The sequence below is a fragment of the Gopherus evgoodei genome, chromosome 10 (assembly GCF_007399415.2).
Source record: "Gopherus evgoodei ecotype Sinaloan lineage chromosome 10, rGopEvg1_v1.p, whole genome shotgun sequence".
NCBI lineage: Eukaryota > Metazoa > Chordata > Testudines > Testudinidae > Gopherus > Gopherus evgoodei.
Genome location: NC_044331.1, coordinates 5,919,713 through 5,943,343, shown reverse-complemented (window position 1 = coordinate 5,943,343; position 23,631 = coordinate 5,919,713). Strand labels below are relative to the sequence as shown.

Below are 23,631 nucleotides of genomic sequence, written 5' to 3'. Positions count from 1 at the left end.
AAAGTAACTTGCAAGATCAGGGCCTCAGTCTGCAGCAGAAAGGGAAGATGAATTATGACTTCCTCTCTCCCAACCGTAAATCATGGATGTGAAGAGGTAACAGGATAATTTCCATCACTTAATCTAGCAGAAATGTAGCACTGTGTATGAAGGCATAATACTTAGTGCATTGTATGATACCTATCTTGGATAACTGTGACTCAAACGTTCTGCATACTAAGGTGATTGTCTTTGTAATCAAACAATTATACATGTCACATGACAGAGTTCCTTGAGAATGTTTTGCAACACATTGCTTCATTATACTAGCATAGAAGACCTAAAAAATGAAATGAACTAATCTGTTCTAATCAAATCATGTTGAGTACAAAGCAAAATAAAAGGACAAACATCAATGGTGAAAGTAAATTAGACTAAGTTTTATTTCCATGTTAATTATTTTTAATGTTTAACTGTTTTAGTCTGCATTCCATTATCTTGTTGTTTAGCTCATTCTTTCTTTCTGTCTCTATATTGTAGATTCATGTTTTCATTAAGAGATCTGAAGCTGAGGAAGTGGATTTTGCAGGATGGCTTTGTTCGACTATAGGTCTCAACCAGCCTAGTACACCCACGCATGCTGCTGGAATTTGAATATTGACAGCAAATCTTGTACTGTACATCTGTTAAAACAATGCTATTTTGGTCTCATTTCTCAAGCTTATATCTGTTCAAATATGTATTTCACCTCTTAAGGAAGGAAGTCTGTTCTAGCATGTGCCAAATCCTGTTTGTTTTAAATTTGTCCTAAATTAATTGGTGTACTGGATTACTTTTACTGACCAAAATGTTTGAGATGTTGAAATTATAGTGCTTGCTGATTAAGTGAACTTGGATATTTTTTGTGATGGAAATCTCACTGGGGGTACTTAATCCCAGATTGTTTGAGCTCTATCAGGATTCCTTGTAAATTGGTGGTACTGTACTTCAATCATGCTTATCTAGTCTCCCATACAAGGTTGGTTGTTAGAGATCCTCCTAAACAATATTTGTCAAGCATGCTTTCGCTGTTATCAAAATGTGCATCTCAAAGTTAGTCATAATGGTTCTGATCTTGCTTTTGTGTAGAGAACTCTTCCCGGTTAAAAGGGCAAGAGTCCTGTATTGCCATGAAACACAAGGTATCATGACTACTTTTAGACCTGTTTATATTTCTATATTTATTTTTAAATGTACTGTCATACTTTGGATTGTTTAGTAGTATGTCTCCTTTAATTGGTATTTTTTTAAAAGTAGCTTTTTTTGAATGTCCTATAGATACAAGAGCTAAAAGTGCATCAGACTTGCTTCCTTTTAACCCAACTAAAGAAGACTTATGACAACTGTGTGTATAGTGTCTAAAATGTATGAAAATCCTTTGAATTACTTATTCTTTCAGATGGTTAGCAGTTTAATCTCCTATACTAATAAATATATTATCAAGTAACTTTAGAGGATGGGTATTTTTAAATTTTTCACTGTAAGTTGGGAGTAATTGGAATTTAACTGACACCATACAGCTTTGTTGCAGGGTGGGTGCATACATAAAATAGAACAGCTGTTTAAATATGTTCAGGAAAGAAGCACCTGTTTGATACTATTGTGTTACATAAACCCCTTCCAATTACCATAAGTTCCCATAGGCCTTTTCTATTGACTTTTCACTATCTCATGTTGAAGTGAACTGGAATCCAATCCTCTTTTTCAACATACATAATACACTCACCTGGGTCAGCTTGAAAAAAGAGTTCAATACTAGCTTCTCTAACAGCATCACATCCCCTATTTCTGAACAGAGCACTCTTTTCTTCTACATTAGGTAGAGGCTAAGACCTTCAGTTTACATTTTATCTCTAGCGCTGTGCAGAAACCATTGCCTGTGGTTTGGTGCCAATGTGCACCATAAGAAGTGTTGTTTACTCCTTCTCAAACAAGAACTAAGGGTCACTACATGACATTAATAGGCAACAGGTTTAAAACAAACATTTCTTCACACAACACTCAGCCTTCGCAACATCAGGCAAAGAGTGCCACAGGTTGACTAAGACTATGACTAGATAAATTCATGGAGGATAGGTCCATCAATAGTTATTAGCCAGGACGGGTAGTGATGGTGTCCCTAGCCTCCGTTTGCCAGAAACTTGGAATGGATCACTTGATTACCTGTTCAGTTATTCCCTCAGTAGCAGCTGGCATTGGCCACTGTCAGAAGACAGGATACTGGGCTAGATGGACCATTGGTCTGACCCAGTGTGGCTGTTCTTATCACATGTTCCTGTTGCTGCAATTTGTACCTGCTGTGTGAAATCAGATGCTGGTTCAATTGTAGCCTCTGGTAGGTGAATGTATTAAGTGTCCCCTCTCATTCTACTTGCTCCTGTAGGAGATGAGGGACTTTGTTTCTGCCCCTCTTTAGCTGGTGTGGTTAGGTGCTATTTTGCAAGTGTTGTCCAAGAGTCTGATGTGTACCTTGACCCTGTACTGTATACGCTTTACTGACCTCTCCCAAATTATGTAGCATGAACCCTGCATATGAGAGACTGGTGTGACAAAAAATATCTTGTGTAAACAAGCAAACTCATTACCTGAATCATCAGAAAACAAATAATGGACATCTGAGGGCACCGTTTCCCATTGTCAACTGGGTTTCTTAAGAAGCCAGTTTTGACTGCTAAAAGCAGTCCCTACCCCATTATGTTTTGTGAGGATTGTTGCATGTTTTAATATTTGCTCAGCTGTTTTTAAAAATTTTCTTTTTGCAGAGGAAATTGTGTAGCCCTTTCTATTAGCATCTGGTGCTATTCAATGAGAGAGCATTCTGCAGAAAGATAATAAAAACAAAACCCCCACCAAAAACCAAGTGATTGGGAAATCTTATGGAAACAGACATTTCTAGAGCTTTCTGGTTCCAGCTGGGCCAAAAATACTCAAGACAGCCTTTCTTGTGGTAATCTCACATTCTGTTTCAGCAGCAACCCAGAAATGCAGAGGCAAGTGAATTTAAAGATCACCCAAACATTTGAGAGAGGTTTGTTAAGAGGAATGGGAAAATCTTTGAATCACTCTTTACCTAATCTGAACCTGTTTGGCCATCAGGACTCTTATCAAGGAATGATAGGGATAGAATAGATATGAGATCAGTAATAAACTTCCCTGGAAGCAATTTTAAGAACAGCATACACACTCTTTCAAATTAATTTTACCTTTAAAAAACACATTGAAAAGTAGAAAACCTTTTGTGGTATACAAGACATCCTATGCTTAGGCTTGGAAGGATTAGACTTTTTTCATTGGTAAGTGTCAAACAATTTCACTCCATGCACAGATGAAAAAATATTTCCATTGATAATAAAAATTTAGACAGGCAAAGAAAGAAAAATGCTGCTTGAGAAGTTAGTTTGATTTAAGGATATTTAATTTGTGTATTTTGACATGATCAATCTGTTTTAACAGTTATAAAGCTTTTTAACTTTTTGAATCTGTGTCTGTCATTCAATAATTGTCTAACCCCTGCCTTAGTTTCCTTCAACTGAAAAGGTAAATAGATAAAAACAGGAAAACTTCTTAAACATCTGTTGAAATTTTAAAAATTGAATCCTGCCACCCCTACCTAGGCTTATGGTAAAAGCACCGACAGCTTTTGACCAAGCTCTTGTACACCTAGGCTGAAGATTGGAAGAGTATCAATCCCATGGGGTTTTAAAAGCAAAGAACCAAACTAAAATTGGATCCCATTCTTGATATTACTCTGTCAGATAATTGTAGTATGAACACCAAGCACATCCAGTACTGTCCATCTAGGGCCCAGTCAACACTGGCTGAATCAGTTAAACTCATTTTATATTTGAATACTGTTCTATCCCGTTCAAGTTTATGCCATCATCATCATCAAGTATCTGAGCACCTTCCATGTATATTATACCTAAAATAAGCCCTGTGTGATTTAGTCTGTCTCAGCAAAGAAAATACTCAGCTTTTTTTTTTTTTTTTTTAAGTTAGACTTCCTTTTGTATTAGTGAAGGCAAGGAAAAGTCTGCTTTGGCCTTAGAATGGAAAGTGGTGAGGTTTCTGATGGCGTAGGTCCAGTGGGAGTTCATTCAGCAATCTGTGGCTGACCCCCATGAAAGCACTACTTCCTGCACAGATAACCTTTACCCTCACTAAAGACACTTACATTGTGACTGAGGAGCAAAGATGTTGAACACAGTCCTTGTCCTGGAATTATGACTTCGACACACTATTCCTTGGGGAGCCAGTGTAGAGAGCTGAGGGCAAGTTTGATGTGCTCACAGTAGCTGCACTGCTGTATTTTGTATAGTTGGAGTTTCCTGTAGGCTGATTGCTTCATGTCCACATAGTTTGTATTGCTGTAGCGCAGCTGGGAGGTGACCAATGCAGATATTGAGGGCAGGTAATCCACCACCAGAAGAAGATGGAGACGTTTAAACAGCTGGGCACAGCAGCAAACAACTCTTTCTAAGGAAGAGCTTAGCATCAGCAAGGAATCCAGGAGCACTCCTAAATTGCAAACTGACTTGATCAACTGTGGATATGCATCATTAACCAAAGGAGACTGGACAGTGGCTGCAAACTCACTGCTTTCCTCTGACCTCAGCATCACGTGTCTTGCCTGGATTCAGCTTCAAGCAGCTTTTGTTCAGCCATGAGCTGGTCTCATCCAATCACTAACTTGCTGAAAGTGGCATTGTTGTACATTGCAGAGAGAGCACAGCTGTGTTCATCTGCATATTGTGTACTTGGACTGTATTGCCAACACTGAGCAGAAGTGTACAAAGCATTGATCCTTGGATGATACTCAAAGTAAGGCATCTGGTGGCAAAGGAGCAGCTTTTCCATCACTAGGGCTTCGAGCCAATGCGTTCAGAAAGGACTCAAACCATTCGACCACATTGCCCAGGACTCCTGCCATCTACCTGAGTTTCTCATGCTTAGCAGGATCAAATGCTGCAAAAGATGATGGCAGGCTGCCTCCATCCATCAACAGCAGATAAGCCATCAGTACTGCTAATGCTGTATCCATCCACTCGCCTGGCTCAAATCCAAACTCTTTGGTCCCCCAGTACAAACCATGTTTAAATGGAGTTCAGGCTAAAGTCCTGTCTCCACTAGAAAACTATACCATATGTACACTAGTAGTGGCCCAGAACTCTCAGAACACGTAAATCCTATTTTGCTAACACTTATCCACACATCCAGCAGCGTGTTAGCCATTTCAAGTGCATATGGCCTGAGCGGAACAGTGGCAGGAGGCCTAATTGTAGCATGCAAGTTAATTTGCTTGTTTCTTGTCTACATTAGCACTACAACTTTAAAAGCAACCATAGGCTAACAGCAAGTGTTGTTTAGATTTCATCAGGGCAAGGTTAACATGGTATAAAGTATGCCTTTGCACACACTTGCTACCATTTTAGACACTCAGCCAACAATAACATGCCAAAATTGTCCAGAATAGATAAGGTCTAAGGCTAACTGTTACAGAACATGTTTTGCAAGAGAAAGGAGGGCAACAAGCTGTTGCTGTCTCAAGATGTAAGGGGAAAGAGTCAGAGCAAGTGCCAGCAAATATACTCATCTCTACAAAACAAAGCAATGACACAGGTTGTGTCCCGCTAGCCTTACAAACTACGAGTGCAAGAGTATACACTTTTCAAAAACAATCCCTTTATTTTGACATTCTAACCTAAACTCGGGACATATCCAGCCCAGAAACGTTCTGCCTAGCCTCCCCCAGCTCTAATGAGTTTGGGGAAAAGCCTGCAAATCATTCTCCTATACAAGATTGAAACTTCAATTACACTCAGAGCCAGGCTGAACTTCAGCAACAGAAGATGATGCTATCCTTACATTCTAAAAGTTAGTTTCCATAACTACAAACCAAAGCGAAGCTTTAACCAAGAGCCAATAGTCTTTCCTCAAATATTTTCCTACAATCGAGGGCAGGAGCTATCTAGAAGTTGGATCATGTTATAACCACATCTAGGACACTGAACATATTGCAAACTTCCCCCTCCCCATTTGTTAAATGACTTATTTGGTTTTCTACTAAATTTTTGTGCAGGGCTACTAGTGCTAGGGGAGACATCAACAGGAGCTTTAAAGCTTAATCCTAATCAACACTGGAATGCTTTACACACATTTTATAAACCAGATTTTTAAAATCTAGTGTATAAACATTTTATTAGTCAGAGGTTGACAAGGATAGCTCAGTTAAGATATTACTTTTATTTTCTATTTTTAGCAGCATAACACAAGTTTGGTTTTCTATGCCTTCTAACATCTATTTAAGGAATGATACAAGAATCAGCTGCAGTGATTTAGTATCTGCAAGTCATCAGGAAAGGAAATGCTTTGTCTACTGACAAGTGCAACACTAACTTATTAGTATAACATTACATGAATTCTGGAAGGGCCATCATTTTTCATTTCCTAGATCACTTTAATTTCCTAATCTCTACTTTTGTGGAATTACAGTTGGAATAGTTATTGCTTTAGTGAACTAAATTAGTTAACGACATTAACTTTTCCCACCTATATATAAACAAGTAGTAAACTACATTTTAGGATTTAAATGTAAAAGGGATCATGCTACATATTTGTGGAACAACTTTTCATTCTTTTAACATCCAAAACAAGATTTTGACAAGCTTGTGTCATCTGTGCCACCAGTCTAACCTCACTGGAACCCTCCAAAAGTAATTTTCATTCATTTATGTAGTTCATATCTGTGTACAGCACCAAGTAGAATCTCATGGGAAGTTTTGCTTGAACAAAGGGGAATTTCCTGAGTCTAGGATAAATAACACCAGCTGTCTCCCATTTTTCCCCCCTTCAGGAGTCCGATTCATCCTCCTCTTCCTCTTCATGGTCTTGAATACTTAGCTGTAATTCAGTTTGATTGATAGCAGCCTCATTGTCCATCTGCCCAAGAGTCTGCTATAACAACAAGTTCAAGTTATCAATCAAGAGAAATAGTAATACTGAGCACTTCTATAGCATCTTCCCTCTGAGAATCTCAGTGCTAATAAAAAATGAAATAAGCTTCAGCACCTTTCAGAACCTCAACAACCTTTTTAGAGAGAGAGCTTTCCGTACTGAACTCACTGAATAATAAAGCCCGCTGAGCTGGTAAGCAGCAACTTCTCCACAGCATAGTTTTAACTAGTTCTAGCCTTATTTGACAATGCACCAAATTTCCATCCCTTGTAGTATCCTGGCTAAACAAAGTTACAGTAAAAGCTTTATACTTCCTTGCTTACAGTATGCTAAGCTTTGCTGACTGTGAATTAAAACTGCGTAAAGGCAAGGCAACAAGCTGGTGGTGTTAGGAGAAAAAGAGGGAGAAGTCATTTATTTGGTTTCTTAGCTGGTGAGTACTGTAACAATATAAGAGGGGTAGGCAACCTATGGCATGTGTGCCGAAGGCGGTACGCAAGCTGATTTTCAGTGGCGCTCACACTGCCCGGGTCCTGGCCACCGGTCCGGGGGGGCTCTGCATTTTAATATAATTTTAAATGAAGCTTCTTAAACATTTAAAAAACCTTATTTACTTTATACACAACAATAGTTTAGTTATATATTATCGACTTATAGAAAGAGACCTTCTAAAAACGTTACAATGTATGACTGGCACACGAAATCTTAAATTAGAGTGAATAAATGAAGACTCAGCACACTACTTCTGAAAGTTTGCCGACCCCTGCAATCGAAGAACCCTATGTAAAATGTTTACCAGAAACTTCCTCATATAGAGTGACTCAAACAAGAACAGACAATATTTTGTTGCTTTCATATTCTTTGATACTTATGGTTCTATGTAGTATTACATGAGAAATGAGTGAGCCGTCTTCCTTTCAAAAGGCAAGAGTGTTCCTTACTTTTTGAGTCTCCTCTGTGATACCTGGTGGAGAGACCATTACATTCTTCTCTCTGGAGCTAATCATAGATTGAAGGGCCAGCTCTTCCACCTAGAAATAAGATATTGGAATAAATCTTTCCAGCAGTTATTTCTTTGTGCCTGTTAGCAAGATACACTCAAGTTCTATTTATTGTTTTTGAAGAGTGACAAAGTAGCCTTTTGAAGGTAAATTCCAATACACTGAACTCATAGTACCAACTGTTAAGAGCTCTTGTGATGATCTTGATGCGAACTATATATCCTGAACAAACATGAAGCTACACACCAGGTTCTGTATCATTTGTCTGGTGGAACAGCCCACAGCATAGGAACTATTACTAGTTAATAATACCTTTAAAATTACAAATTCTACTTTTAACACAATATGAAGAAAACAAGAAGCAAGTCTGAATATAAGCAATTCACCAAAGACAGCTACATACTGGGTGGCATACTTATACTACTCTACTGGTATTTGACAACTCTAATCTATTTCTGATACATACAAAGAAGCATGTGAAACTGAGCAGAGCTTTGTTGCTCTGCTCACATGCTTTTCTGAAGTTAATTTTACAATACCACATCTTTTTAAATCTGGAGAGATCTAAGGTGATAAAGTGATGGACATCACTTCTGAAAACTGTGATGCTGAAAACGCTGCACATACCAGCATGCTTCTGAAAGACATTATATCCCTTGCCGGAAATGATATATGATCAGTGCATTCCTTGGGTGAATTGTCTATTAATATAATTTTGTCACCTTTCTCATACTGCAGACTTGGCATCTCACACACAGTCACACTCTGCCTTGCAAAACTTGACGGCATTCAAACAATTGCTGCAGGAAATAGCTATGAAAAGGGTGTATAGGTCATGGCAAGCTATCTCCTAAGTGCTGTAATGAAAGGAGCCTTCATTCAAATAATTTTTTCAAAGAACAAGTGTACTTAGTTAAATAATTTACGTTTTAGTATTTTGCACATATACACTTTCAGTTAAGGATCTCAAAGTGTTTTAAAAACAACTGAAATAAGCCTTACAAAAGCTCTGGAACAAAGACATTATCTCTACTTTAAAGATGAGGAAACTAAAGCTATAAAGCAACAAAATGATTTGTCCAAGTTTACAGAATGAATCACTTGGAAAAGAAAGCTGGAGTCTTGACTCCCAAGCTCTTGCTCTAACCACCAATCATGCCTCCCAATTTTTGAAGTATTTTTAGTTATTCAAGACATAAGTAAAATCTAGCTAACTACATCATAATGTCACTTCTTCTTTCAAACAGTATACAGTATGACAAAACAAGGAGAATAAAGGAACACACAAACAAATGCAAAGTAAGAAGTTTCTGCTTGGTTGTGTAAAATGTCTCTCTTCAACATACAAGCAGAGATTGTACGTTGGGGGGGGTGAAGGTGTGGTTACAGTTAGAAATCGGGACGTAGATACTTCTTAAAAAGTTTCCTGTGTAAACCATTTGAAACGATTTCACTTCAAGGGTTAACGAATCGAGCAGCTGGGCCCGCCCTGGCCGGTGAAGGGCCAGCCGGCCTGAGGTGGCTGACGGCGCTTACCGGTTACCATCTTACACCCTGGCTAGGAGCGCGGCCACACAGGGAAAGCGCCGCGTACCGAGCCCCAGGGCACGGGCAGACTTCGAGCCCCTTCCCTGCGGCTGAGCCAGCCAGGCCCCGCCCGCGGGCGGGGGAGGGCGAAGGGCCGGGCTCCAGGGGCAGGGCCTGGGCCTGGAGGAGACAAGCCTGAGGGGAGGAAGCAGGCAGCCCGGGGGGACGGGGGGGGCGGATCCCGCTCGAAGGCACCGGAGCAGGGCGGGGACCCCAGCGCTCGGCCCCGAGCCAGGGCAACAGGCGGGCGGGGGGAGGGGCCCCGCCGACCTTGAGCCGGTTGAGCTGATCGTGCAGCGCCGCCTTCACCCGGAGCAGCGTCTCCTCCTCCTTCCGCAGCTCCTGCAAGCGGCTCAGCATCGTCCCCGCGGCGCAGCCCGGCCGCCTCGAGCCCCCTGGCGGCGGCGCGTCCCCTCAGGCGCCCCTCCGACCGCAGCCAGGCGGCGCAGGCCGATGACGCGTCCCCTAAGCGCCGCGCGCCGCCGGAGCGGCCGGGTAAGGCGCCGTCGTGTGTGGGCGGAAGTGCTTCGGCGGCTTCCGTCCCCCGAGGGGAGGCGGGGCGGGTCGCTAGGTGACAGCGCCGGCGTCCCTTCGCCGGCTGCGGGGGCCCACGCCAGGCTCGGCCACAGCCTGAGCCGGGGGCACGGGGCGAGGGAGAGCCCCGCCCGCCCGCCTCAGGCTGCCCCCTCCCCGCCTGCACGCGCCGCCGTGTCTTCCTGAGGGAAACTGGAACCGCCACGTGCAGCTGCCAGTGTGTGTCTGGCGCGTCCCCTCTGGGGCCCCCCCCCAGCCTGCCTCCTGCTGGGCAGAGCGGGAGGTGACCAGGCAGCAAGTGTGAAAAATCGGGAGGGGCTGGGGGGGGGTAATAGGTGCCTATGTAAGACACAGCCCCCAATAGCGGGACTGTCCCAATCGAATCGGGACACCTGGTCACGTTAGGGAGAGGCCCCAGGTTGGGTTGCTGTCATGCTGGCCCGAATAGCAGCTGTCACCCAGCCAGGGTAGGGCCAGGCTCACCCAGCAGCGAGCCCAACACTGCAGCCCTTCACCCATTCACCAACCTCTATTCAAGTATTTTAAGCGTGGGTTCAGAGCCCTCCTGGTTTTCGAAATGAGATATCTTCGCTACAGGCTGGGACAGATTGCCAAATGAAGGGGTTAGGAGGATGGAAGTCACAGTTCATGATGTGCCTGACAAAATCTAGAAAGCGGGATTTCACTGGTTCAGACACACAGGATGAATGAAAGGGATATGGTGAAGAGAGCATGGAAGGAGAGGGAAGACTCAGAGGAGAATGAAGGAAGTAATGGATGGATTGAATCAAAGCTAGTAAGCAAGTGCCTCAAACAGATAAAGATGGTAGCTGCTTAGATGATGATTCCAACCCCAGATGATGGGGTAAAGGGAAAGAGGAAGATTTTACATCATGTGTATTGACCTCAGTTGTCCAGTGCAGGCTTCGAAGGGAGAATAGGCCCACTATAACTTAGGTCTGTTCGAAAACAGGGTCTGATCAACATGGAAGCAGGTGAAAAATTTCACATACACAGCCCACAATCATAGGTCTAGTATTTTAATGAGTAAATGATTGTCTATTCTTCTAAAGGTTAAATTACCAGGCCTTTGAAAGCTCACCATTTAAATGTCTCTCATAACTGTAAAAGAATAGATGTTGAAAAAAAGGTATAGAGATATAAAACACAAAAGGCTGTGAATATCGAGGGTTTTTTAGCTTTTGTTTCTTTTAAGGCTTGAAAATGTCATAGTGATAATCAAAACAGTGTTATACTATTGTAGAAGCTTGAGACAGGGATATTAAGATATTTACAAACATCTTGTATTGGAAAGTGAGGGATTTGTTTTCAATTACAAGTCTGTAGCATAGCAAGAAGTTCAAATTTCTCTCTGGTACCATCCACTATTATGCCTTGTCCTCAAAACCATTCTGTCCTTAATTTCCCATGGGGGAATAAAGGGTTGACTACTTAACACTTGAATATGCAATGGTTTTCTCAAGGCATTTGTCAAAGAACCTTAAAAACACATTATTTTAAAACCTTATAATTCTAAAAGAGTAAAACATGGCATAGGACCCATATGTTAATTTGGTCTTGCTACAAGGCAAAACTTCTTACTCCTCCATAGATCACCATTGTTCCAAATGCACTAGTACTCTTCAGTCACTGGGAAGTTTACATCTTCCATGTGTAGTAACATAAACAACATTATAGCAAAAGTGCAACTATAGTACCAGCTCCAAATACATCCATATTGTACTCCAGCTGCGTACACACAGTGGTTTCTTAGTCCTTCCTGAAATAAGTTAATGATTTTGTGTGCTAAAAACTTGATTTCGTGTGCTATTTAAAATGCAATCCAGACTCATGCAACTCAGAATAGTCCTCTGCTATTTGGGATGGATGGAGGTTTGTCACTGATATTTTAAACTTGGAAGAGGAAGTTATCAGCTGCCAGACAAAGTAACAGCTGAAGGAAACAAAAAAAAAAAGGCGTGAAGCAAACAGAAGAACTAAGAGGCACACTGGTTTCAGTCACTTGTTTGTCCTCAAGCCCCATCACATACTAAGGATGGTTTAGGAAGGGTATATTTAAATCCTTGGGCCAGTCTACTCTTTTCACCACCCTCTACAAAGATGATGGAAGAAGATGGGAAAACAGAAGGAAAAATCTACAGTAAATGAATGAGTATAAATAACAATCAAATATTTTTATAGGAAGTTATATTATACTATATAAGATTAGTAATAAACTTGAAAATCAGTGCCTTTGATGAAGGTATCTTTTTGCCAGACTATAAAAAGCTGGCTATTTTCTCAATGCATTAAAATCTGCCACTTTCACTTGATTTATAGGGCCTACTGCTATAATCTGTTGAAAGTTGTTCAAGGATCTAGCTTTGGTAAACGGCTATCTCCCCCCCCCCGTAACTTTTGCCAATCATATTTCCAAACAAAAATTATTCAAGGGAGGTAAAAAGAAAATGACATTAAAATAAGTACAGGATTTAGGTGATTTGTGATAACATTCTTTACAATAATAAAATCATGCTATCTGAGCTATCATATGCTATATGTTAGGAAACTAACATACCAGTGATTGGTTGTTAATTGGAAATATGTACAGAGTTAGATTAATTTTTACTCAGCCTCTCTTTATCCTAAAATGGAGAGGATTATTTAAATTCTTAAAGGCAAATTGTACATTTGGTTCATAAACATTGTGGAATTTAATTTTTCATGATTTTGACTCATGTTTTTGAGCTTTGCAGTCTGTCAACAAAGAATTTTTGAGAAAAACACAGGATCTCTTATTTCTGCTTCCGTTTTAAAAAGAGTATCCGAGGGAATAACAGGGAAGTAGAACCTCATGGTTACAAAAACCTTGAGAATGAAGGTTGTTCAGTTACGAACAAAACATGACTGTTCTTTCAAAAGTTTACAACTGAACACTGACTTAATACAACTTTGAAACTTCACTGCACGGAAGAAAAATGGTACTTTTTTTTTTAAATAGTTTACATTTAACACAGTACAGTAATCTGCTTTTTTTCATCTCTGCTGGTGCTTGACTACGTACATCTCGTTCCAAATGAGGTGTATAGTTGACAGGTCAGTTAGTAATTATGTTCGTATCTGAGGATCTACTGTATTTAATTAAAAAAAATAGCAAAGAGGTTTTCCGAAAACTGATGTTTTTAAATACGAGTACTAGTCTCACTTTCCATTTTAGCTTCCCGAGTCTTGTCAGAAATTTTATTAAATGAGCTTGTTAAACAGATTAATATTTAGTCACTTTGTTTAGGAAGAGTTGAATTATTTTTGTAATAAAAAACCTGACAACTTGTATATCTAAAAAGCTAGAGGGAATTTGAAATATTTAAAACCTGATAGTAACTCAACCCAACTTCGTATAAACATCTTTCAATCTCACCTGTAACTCTAGCTACTAATGTAACCTGTTGAATGCACAGTATTTCAGACATTAGGTTTATAAACCTAATGAGAATTTAGAAATATCCATTTACAATATTTTAGTCTGATATAGAGCTCTTGTAATTACTGTTGTACCCAGTGTGAACAGGTGCAAGTTAAGGGTGCTTTTCAGTAGCTTATGTGTATAGTAAATAAGGGAGTAGCCCTGGACCTAAATGTCAAATCCTATACACCAAATTGTGTTGCATACAGGGTGACTAATACAGTATGAATGTCATATCTTTAAACATTTTGCAGTCACTGACCATAACCAGTTGCTATAGCATTCCTGCACAAGGGAGATGGGAAATAAGCAGTCTACTGTAATGACACAATCTTAATGCTCTTATCATATTCTTCTAGTTGAAGGCTAATTGCATATGTATCTAGTTTATGAGCATGGGTTACTCTCATCCTGTTCTTCCCTTGCTGCATTTTATATTACACATTAGAATCTTTAGGACAGGATTTACAAACAAACAAAAAAAACAATGTAGGTCTGGCGTAAATGGGGTCCTAATTCTCATTAGGCTCTTAGTTTCTAAAATCACCAAAACAGTTTTAGTATCCAAGAATAAAATACTCTTGGAACATTTGCCTTCATTAGTTTGGCAAGAGGAGGCTGACTAAACAGGCGTGGAGATTTCTACTTCTCAACTGCCACCGTGTGGTTGTTATGCATATTGAGTACTTGGATACCCAGTATAGGAACCCTACTAGCTATCTTCACTATTTTTGATCCAGAAACTTTTTGTATTTTATCTGTGATTTCAGATGGAATACACTACAGATCTCCTTAACTAGCAGGATCAAGTACACAGTTACTAAGGAATAAGTTAGCAAGGCAGGCATTTAAGTATAAGCTGTTGAAATCCCCATATCTCAAATGTAGTAATGGATTAAAAATTCTGTTTATGTCCCCAGCTGGTCCTGCAGCAGCAACAGGCTTTGAGCACTCCCAACAGCTTAAAACTGAACTCAATATTAATCTTCATGATCCATGTTAGGTTTATACGTTGGGAGTCTTAGCAGCACAGTGAAGTTTCAAATTTTTCAGCCTGTCGTTTTCAGCTAAGATTTACATCTGTTTAACCATTTTCCATTAAAAACTCATTTTGAAGTTCTTTTGCATAATGTCTGTAATGCATAATCCCTCCCTGTCCAAAGAACTGTGAGAATTTAAAAGGTTAATCTGAGAAGTTATTTTTGAATTTGAGAATATTGCATTTGCTTTACATGTGCCCTTAGAGTAGAGGATCCTATTTCTAGGCTTAGTTATAAAAAGGCTGTTAATTCAGTACAACCAACTGGATGTTATATACTCAGCAAGAGAAAGCAAGTATCAAGCTCATTCCATCTATGGAGTCATAGTACTCCTAGCCTTTGTAGAAGACAGACTGCAACATAGTGTTGCTTTACCCTTGTTACCTTCACTGTGAGGTTATTCTGTCACTGTTGTCTTTCCGAATAAAGTTCAAACTCCGCCTTTTCAGTCTCAGAGTGAGCCAGCTCATTATGTCTTTTTATCCACTCCTGGTTTCCCTCATGCTTTTCCTGTCTAGAATTGCACCCTAAATCCATCCAACCACACCCATTTTTCACTTTACTTTCACTGCTGACCATCAGTCCTGTAGTTTTAAACTCCAGTCTGAAACTTCATTAAAAAGACAATTCAGAATTTGTCATCTAATTCAACTCTTCACTTCTCCCTCCCTTCTCTACACTTCATCTTTCAACCAAAAACTTGTCAGTTTTTCAGAGGGAAAATGTTTGTTAGACAAGCTTGATTCATACACAACAGAAAAATCTTGTATTGTTTGGCAAGTAGTGAGAGTTTCCATACTTTAGAAGCTGGATAGGTCACAGGGAGCAGTATTGGCATGGGAACCTTACTACAGATTTTTAACACTTAAAATAGCATACATCGGTCATAGTTCAATATTAAAGGAACTCTAAGGTGAAACTTCCTTAGAATAAACCTGCTAATTATCTACGCATTGTCTACACTAGGGGCTTTCCCTTTCCACAGTTTCCCACTGGGACTAACACCAACTCCAGTAGTAACTCTGGGAGTCCTAGCCAGTGATCCCACAATAACCCAGGTATCAAGTTCCCTTTTAATAAAATGTAGCTACATTTAAGTTTTACAATAATGCAAGACTTTTTTTAAAAAACGCACCTTTCACTTGCATCCCCCATTATGCTTTCTGATAGAACAAACAACAGTGGACACAAAAAATAATTAATTGCTCATCTATGGTTTAATTTACTTTCCCTGCACCCTTCCTCCCTCCAAAGCATTTGCAGTAGTGGTCACAAATAACAAAGACACTTTCACCAACTCAATAGAATATTTATTTGTTGTAAATCCACAGCATAGCCTTTTGAACTTAAGTGGATAAGCCTGATGAGTGCATTATGCTGCAGCCTTTGACTTCTTCTCTTGTTTGCGTTTGTGCTGTAGGGAGAGTGGGGGGAGAGAAAAAAAAAAAGATTAGTCATCAGAAACATGCAAAGAATATATAATAAACAACACAGATTAGACGTCTAACTTAAGTCTCACATTTTGAGCATGGCGCAGGATTGTATTGCGTCGCATTGTCTTGGCATATGGATTCAGTTTTATCATGACTCTCAGGTTCTTCAGAGGATTCTTCTTGAGAACTCTACGGCGAATCTTTTTACTGTAAAAACAATTCTCAATTAGTGTACTTCATGGAGATGCAAAACTGTTTAAGAGCTGGAATACATTATTTCTTCCAGAAAAGTGGACTTATCCTTAATTTTCAAATAACTATGCTACTACAGTGTCTGAAGAACACTGATAACATCTTTGGTCTTAAATCCAGACGGCATGTATATTTAGTTCGGTAAGGTAAAGTTAGTCAGGGAAACAGTGAAGAATTATGCTACAGAATGTATGGCACTCAGCTGGGAAGGGACTGTCCAAATTAATTTCGTATTTCATTCAGCTTGGAAAAAATGGAATGGAAAGCTAGCCAGTTTCACTTTCTAGTTTTCATATATTAAAACAATATTGTATTTTTATGGTTGTAAATGTACAGCAGAAGGTGTAAATTCTTAAGGAATAGTTTCTAAATATTCAACTTATAGCCAAAACCTTATTTCTAGAGCTAGACCCACTTGACCATGTACCCTGAATTAATCTACATAAAGCCAAATTCTTCATATACATTTTAAACCAAGAAATTGAAAGGACAAGAACATTCTGGTTTGCCATGCTGAGTGTCCTACACCCTCTGATCCCAAAAAGTTGAATAAAAGTGTTCAAATAAACCCTTGTACTTTGTAATTAGATAAAAATAATTACTTTGGTGCACGCAGGGCCTTCTGGATCTCCTGACTTTTTAAGATTCTTCCAAGGTCTGTATTGGTCATCTTATGCATTGGTAGGCTACACAAAACACAAACAAATATTTAGAATCAAAATTAGGTGGGGATATTTAATCTGTACTCATTTTTATGAAGAGCCAGCTATTTAGGAAACCTTACATCCTTAGTTAAGACTAAATCTTACCACTAAACGAAAGTTACAGAACTTTTGTGTTGACTAATACCATATCACTTGTCTGAACTGTCTTAATGAAATTTTTAGCTAAGTCAGATTCTAGATATACATACTTATAGTCACTCTTTAGGGTAGCAGGTTTGCGCCAGGTACCATACAACTCATCCAGCTTTCGGAAGGCACTTTCAGTCCAAATGCAGAAACGCCCAACATGGCCACCTGGAGCAAGTCTCAAAAGATTCAGCTTGTTTACATTGAGAAGAGTAATTCCTAAAATGAGACAAAATCACAGTATTTGTATTTCACTTGATATAATAGCAAAATCAGAGCAGTTCGGTCCACAAAAAGCAAGTATGGGTTTACTAGTTTTAAAGACTTTATACTACAAAGATATACAGGCATCAAGATTTCAAATATTGTAAAAAATAAATTTTATACATTGTTTTGTAAAGACAAAAAAGTGGAGACGGTATCAGTTACAGCAAGTTATCTTTCTGCTCCATATGAACATTTTATCAAATAAATGAAACAGATCTCTAACCATGCCAACAATGCCCTTAAACATACTAAACACATTCTTTCAGAGATACAGTAAAAGCTGTGTTATCCGGCACTTCATCAACTCAAAAACTCTATTAACCTGCATTTCTGATATTTCCCAATACAAATCTTCAATCTAGTAACTGGGACTAGTATACTGCCCAGGTTATGCAATTGCATATTCTGCACTCTACTTTTATGCAAAAGAGGCAGAAAACAAGCAAGCTGATATCAGGGATCTATTAAAAAAGCAACTTCCAGAGTGCGTCATAGGGTCATTACAGATACAGCCCAATCTCCTACATCTACAATAATTGATGTTGATAATGATGACCCTGAGGCATTGGAAGATCAAGTGCCTTCTGAATCAAAGATTAAATTATGTTCAGTATAGTTTTAGTGTTAAGTGTATTTTTAGTTATCTGGGTGTATGCTGCCCATAGTGATAGGTAGTGTCATATGACAACCTACATGCCAGATAACAAAAGCTTTTACTGTATATACATTCACTGTATTCAGATAGTAGTCAGAACTTCCACAAAATCATGTGTTTCAGAAACACGGACCAATGAAGTGGAATCTCATCATTTTAGGTACTCTCATCCAAACAGAAGATCAGAACATCCCGATAACAGACATACTGCCATTTGTTCAGTAATTCAAAAAAGTTACCTGGGATATTTCTAAAAGCTTTGATGATGCCATTGTCCTCATTATAGATAATGCAGGGTCCCCTGCGCTGGATGCGACGGCGATTCCTCATTTTACCCTTCCCAGCACGCATACGCTGAGATGCATAAACCTATGCAGAAAGAACACATCTAGAAATCCAAAAACAGTACAATTCCCACTATTAAGAGGTAGCACAATCAAGAAGTCAGATTTTCACCATCATCACTGTACATCTGAAACACGGACCAGTGAAAAGTTCATCATTCTGGAGATAAATTAGGCTATTAAAATGCTTTTCATTTCAGTCTTGGGCAGGGACGTGAAGCAGCATAGTGAAAGAGAAATTTGCATTGAACCCACTATAGTTTGTCAAGTATTTAATTTTTAAGCAAAGTGAAGTCAAGATATGAATAGAGCATATCAAAAGCAAACATCAAAATTTATATTATTTACTAATTAAATTATAGCAAATGAAGACTTTAAAGCCAACATTAATTTACTGAGCTGCAGTCTGGCATAAGCAATGTTTTAATGGGGATTTGTAAAAGGTTTACTTGTATTGACAGTAAACAACTCACCTTTTTAATGTCATTCCATGCTTTAAGCTTCTTCAGAAGCAGAACAGCTTCTTTGGTTTTCTTGTAACCCTCAACTTTGTCCTCAACTACCAGAGGAAGTTCTGGGACCTCCTCAATGCGGTGGCCTGATAATTTTATGAGAATTTGATAATAAGTTATCGATTCTTTTTTGCCTGCACAAATCTCAACGTAATAATGAAGATGTATAGCAAAAGCAGTAATGCAAACTTCATCACAGGACCCCACTGGTGTCCCCTCAAATCACACCTATAGGGTCTACTTCTAGGGCTGAGGTTAGTTCAACTTCTCTTGGGCCTCTAATAAGAGTAACAATCATAGTAGTGATCTGGAATGTGACTCAAAACTGGTATTTCTGCAACTGACTACCATAAACTACCAGAGCAAGAGTCACATCAATGACAGGCTGTTTCCATTCTGTTCTGCATAACCTCGATGTACTGTTAGTTCAGCTTTACTCAGCATATATGCTCCTTTTATTTGAAACATTTCACATGAAGTGGATACCATTAAAAAAGTTGTACTGTAATACTGTACAACACTCAACTTCTTTGGAGTAAACTAAAATTACCCCATGGCAATACAATAATGAGCTGTTGGCACGCTGTGCAGCAGTAAAGAGCAAGCATTCTGGAATTTTCAACATACCCACCTTTAGACATGACCAGTGCTGGGAGAGCAGAAGCTGCCAGAGCAGAACAGATGGCATACCGTTTTTGAGTTGTATTTACTCTGCGATGCCAACGTCGCCAAGTCTTGGTTGGAGCAAACATACGGCCTCCGCGACACATCTATGCATCCACAGTTAAGAATAACACTTTCCAAACGTTTTTACAAAACAAGACCTTTTAAAGCTTTGCTCAGCATTAGCTGTTCGTCAACCATCTGTACCAGCTCACTGACAGCAGGCAACTGTCACTGAGTACAGAGTAAGACGCAAATTACGACATCATGGCAAGCTAAATAAACAGCAATGTGTATCTCAAAAATTAGAAGATCTAAAGATCTTCCCTCATGGTAACAATGAAGAGTCCTATGGCACCTGAAAGACTAACAGATTCCTCCTGGTTATCAGTTAATTGTTTAGATTTCTGCTCCCCATCCCTTCAAAAAGTTCAATTTTATACCGACTCAATAGTCACAACCAAAATAAAAAAGATACATTTCCAAAAGCACCTTGGCCAGAGCGATGAGTTCCACCACCTCGCACTCGGGGAATACGAGCAACAGCTCTTCCAGTACCCCAAGATTCAGCACTGGTCTGATGTCCTGAAACAAATGTTTTTAATTAATCAGTAAAAATACAGAGAAAATGAAACAAACAAACAAACAAACAAACAAACAAACAATCTATTTTTTCTAAGTCATAGGAATAAAGAATTCAAGAGAATCAGAACTTCCACTGTTATCATATAGTTCAGAAACACGGACCAATGAAGTGGAATCTCATCATTTCTATGTAGTTAAATTAAGACAGGTTTTGAAGCTTGAACACAGACAATAACTGGAACTATATATACTATACTATTACACTATCAAAATGATAATGTAAATTACAAAGTTTACTGAACTTTAAGATGGACACTGTAAACATATATATTTTCACACCAAGTAGATTTATGCCTGTTTAGTACTTTGATTGGAAACTTAGGAGGAAAACTTGATCATGGTCTGATACAGGGAGGGCTGATGCTACAAGTATGTTGTCTCTTAAATATAATGTAAAACTGAGATGATGACCTAACCACCCATGGCAATCCAGTATTCTATGTCAGCGGTTCTCAACCAGGGGTACACGTATCCATGGGGGATACTGATCTAGATGAGTTGATGTGTTTCTCAACCTGGGAGTCCTGAGCCCTGGGAAGGGAGAGGGCGGCATGGGATGGATTTAAGGAGGGTTGCAAGTGCAGGGCTGGCGTTAGAGGGTGGCAAGCAGGGCAACTGCCTGGAGCTCTATGCCACAGAGAGCCCCGCAAAGCTAAGTTACATGCCTCAGCCTTGGGCAGTGGGACTTGGGCTTCAGACTCCTGAAAGGGGTACAGAAGTCTGGAAAGCTTGAGAACCACTGTTTTATGGCACTACTCATAACAGGGTTGTTAACTAATTTCGCCTAGCAAAAATTCCCCTTGTGGTTCTAGTTGGCTAAGATACTTTCTGCAGTGTTCATTTCTGGTTCCACACCAGAGGCAGCTGCAGTTCTGAGTCCTTCTGATTGTAAGGTACTATGTAAATTAAGTCCTAGCAGTATTAGAGCTAAAATTAAAATAATGTAAGTGGCATGCATACAGTAAGTTGACAAGTATTATATATTAATGTAATAAAATAATCCTGATCTAAATGAACCTATTCAAATTCTGTACACAAATCATACCTGCAAGTTCACTAACAGCATAGGGTTGTCTACTGTTCTTGCGCAAATTGGTATGAACAAAGTTCACGATATCAGGGCGAATAGGAGCTTTAAATACAGCAGGCATGGTGACATTTTTGCCTGATACCTCCCCCTTTTCGGAGTACACAGATATTAATGGACGAGTACAAGCCTGAAAAAGACAAGAATTTTCTTCAGCACCAATAAGTTAAGTGGTTCAGATTCAAAAGATGTTTAAAATATTGCACAGCATCAAGTGTCTTCAGTTCAACAGCGCCAGATGCTGACAGCAGGCAGCTGTCACTGAACACTGGATAAGAGAAAAGCTTATATCATCACCGCAATAACTATTTCCATTTATACTTATGCCAAACAACTTCATAACACTGTAGGAGTAGGTCACACACACACCTGGGAGGTCAACACAGTTCAGCTTCAGCAATGATGTAAAACTGTTATTCTTAAATTTGTAAATCTCGTTGATCTGTTTTACAAATACTATATCCATACTGAATTTTATTTTCAGATACTTAAAACAATCTATTAGTAATCTTTTAATTACAACACATTCATTTATGAAATCTGTACATTTTGGAGTTTTGGTGCGTAACAAGGAACTTAGAAGTTATTTCACTTACAAAATTATCTTGGAAACCTGAAAAACTAACCAGGCCCAGTATTGCTTCCCCTCTAGTGTCTAATAAGGGCCTCAAATATATATAACCAATATTTTGGAAACAAACTCCTGGCCTTAACAAAATGGTGTAGATGTGCCATTAACGCTGTGAGTTGGGAAATATTTTTCATTACAAGCAACTTCTGTTGTGATAAAGGCTTCTCTCTCCCAGTTTTGCTCAGAGGAGCATTTAGCTAACAACTATGATACATACTATATATTGCAAGAATGCCTAATAATTAAAGTGTCAATTACGCGAATTTCCAACACTGACTACTACATCATGACAGCAGCTACGACCTCCATCAGCTAACTCTGTAGGCTAGGCTGGCAGCACGCATGGAACTACAGGCTGCTTAAGCCAGGTTCCTGCCTCATGCTACCACGTGGGAAGTCTTAACATGATTTCACCCCAAGCGTTTTTCAAACCCTAAATTTTTTCTGGGTGGAAGGTAAGGAACTGGGACAGGATAGAGGGCAGGGCCCCGCATAGTCCATTTTAACAGCACTATATCCAGCCCTTCCATGCTTTAAAAAAGAAACGGGCGGGAAGCGGATTAAGCCGAGAGTCAGGCTGGACCCGTCTCCATTCGTCCCCCCCCGCAACAATAAGAGATTCTCGGGCGGGGACCAGAGCTGAACTACGAGCTACGGGCTCTCAGCCATGGCGCGTCCCGCGGGAGCCAAGCCCGCTTCCATCCCCCCATCGCACACCGGCCTGCTCCCCCAGATTACATCCCGCCCAGGCCTCCTGCGCTCCCCCCTGCCGGCACCACGCGGCAGGCCGATCGCTGACGACTCCAAAATGGCGGCCGACTGTCTCGTGCCGGTGCCCTCCGCCCGCAGGCGGCCCGGCCCAGCCCTGCCCGCCGATTCCCGTCCCCGCTCTTTGGCTTACTGCTGGCCCCACTCCGCGGTTCCCCTTTATCGACCTGCCACCCCACAGGCCAGCCCCACAGGCCGCGCCTCACCATGCTGGCAGAGGAGCCTCTGGCTCCCGCTCCTCACTCCGCCACAGCCCCAACCGGAAAAGGAAGGACCTCTTACTACCATCTCCCTATATGTAACCCTCAACCCCACCCTACCCCTCCCAAACTTCCCAGGAGGCTGCAAGAAAGCGAGTCCTCTAATCTCCCGCCCACCCTCCGATTGAGGTGGTGGAAATAGTCTCATATCACGACCTCCCAGGCTTCCCATCCCTCCCGAGCCTGGGGACTATTTTTTGGCGGATGGATTCCGAGGCGGACCTGACAAAAATTATAATATAAAGTTTGTTTTTATAAAATGATGATGATAACATGACAAAAATAACGTGCAACGAATCGTTAGAGCGCAAAAATTAAAAATAGTGTTGTCTGATCCTGGGCTGTGCTGGGTGTAGTCCCGGCTGGAGGGGCCGTGACCTCGAAGGGGCGGGAAGGCGCGTAGTTCGCTTCGCTTGGCCTGACTGAGGGGCCGGCAGGGCGGGCAATGGGCTCCCACAGGCACCAGGCGGCCCTGCGGCTGTACGACTGTCTGCTGCAGTGAGTGTCCCCTCGGCCCGGGGCTGGCCCAGCCCGCGGGCCTCTCCCAGAAGGGGTCCGGCAGCCCCAGCTCCAGGCCGCCCACTGAGGAGCCGGGAAAGGAGACGGGCTCGTGAGGAAAAGGCCCCGGGGCCTTCCCCTGGGGGCGGGCGGGCGATGACGGCGCTA

General features: G+C 40.6%; 4 protein-coding genes and 4 non-coding genes across 14 annotated transcripts in view; 2 read left to right on the top strand and 6 right to left on the bottom strand.

Annotated features, from left to right (window-relative positions):
• The window catches only part of MAP2K1 (mitogen-activated protein kinase kinase 1), a 69,713-nt gene extending 68,243 nt beyond the window's left edge, over window positions 1–1,470 (top strand). For all 4 annotated transcript variants that reach the window (XM_030577055.1, XM_030577056.1, XM_030577057.1 and 1 more), the window contains one exon: window positions 520–1,470. In XM_030577055.1, coding sequence (XP_030432915.1) covers window positions 520–633 — 114 coding nt within the window. In that variant the 3' untranslated portion in view covers window positions 634–1,470. The remainder of the gene's footprint in view (window positions 1–519) is intronic.
• Window positions 1,471–3,969: 2,499 nt separating this feature from the next.
• On the bottom strand, window positions 3,970–9,999 carry SNAPC5 (small nuclear RNA activating complex polypeptide 5). 2 transcript variants are annotated; one of them, XM_030577060.1, is made up of 3 exons: window positions 9,831–9,999; window positions 7,914–8,003; window positions 3,970–6,972 (listed from the first exon to the last, which is right to left on the bottom strand). In XM_030577060.1, exons 1-3 carry the CDS (start codon window positions 9,918–9,920, stop codon window positions 6,868–6,870), a joined length of 285 nt encoding a protein of 94 aa, XP_030432920.1. In that variant the 5' UTR covers window positions 9,921–9,999; the 3' UTR covers window positions 3,970–6,867. The 2 variants fall into 2 exon arrangements, with proteins under 2 accessions (XP_030432920.1, XP_030432921.1); XM_030577061.1 differs by having other exon boundaries at window positions 3,970–6,969; window positions 9,831–9,991.
• Window positions 10,000–15,885: 5,886 nt separating this feature from the next.
• Window positions 15,886–22,997, bottom strand: RPL4 (ribosomal protein L4). Its single transcript, XM_030578172.1, has 10 exons — window positions 22,912–22,997; window positions 21,265–21,436; window positions 20,053–20,159; window positions 19,543–19,681; window positions 18,873–18,997; window positions 18,295–18,424; window positions 17,196–17,352; window positions 16,885–16,968; window positions 16,117–16,237; window positions 15,886–16,011 (listed from the first exon to the last, which is right to left on the bottom strand). Exons 1-10 carry the CDS (start codon window positions 22,912–22,914, stop codon window positions 15,970–15,972), a joined length of 1,080 nt encoding a protein of 359 aa, XP_030434032.1. The 5' UTR covers window positions 22,915–22,997; the 3' UTR covers window positions 15,886–15,969.
• Window positions 18,145–18,215, bottom strand: LOC115659294. Its single transcript, XR_004002513.1, has one exon. It is a non-coding gene; the product is annotated as a small nucleolar RNA SNORD18 (small nucleolar RNA).
• On the bottom strand, window positions 19,748–19,847 carry LOC115659296. The gene has a single exon (XR_004002515.1). It is a non-coding gene; the product is annotated as a small nucleolar RNA SNORD16 (small nucleolar RNA).
• Window positions 20,277–20,348, bottom strand: LOC115659295. Its single transcript, XR_004002514.1, has one exon. It is a non-coding gene; the product is annotated as a small nucleolar RNA SNORD18 (small nucleolar RNA).
• On the bottom strand, window positions 21,508–21,607 carry LOC115659297. The gene has a single exon (XR_004002516.1). It is a non-coding gene; the product is annotated as a small nucleolar RNA SNORD16 (small nucleolar RNA).
• A 334-nt stretch (window positions 22,998–23,331) lies between the features above and the next one.
• ZWILCH (zwilch kinetochore protein) overlaps window positions 23,332–23,631 on the top strand; it is a 28,551-nt gene continuing 28,251 nt past the window's right edge. The window contains exon 1 of one of the 3 annotated variants that reach the window (XM_030578848.1): window positions 23,332–23,463. In XM_030578848.1, the coding sequence (XP_030434708.1) occupies window positions 23,411–23,463 (53 nt within the window). In that variant the 5' untranslated portion in view covers window positions 23,332–23,410. The remainder of the gene's footprint in view (window positions 23,464–23,631) is intronic. The other 2 variants (XM_030578846.1, XM_030578847.1) reach the window with 2 other exon arrangements.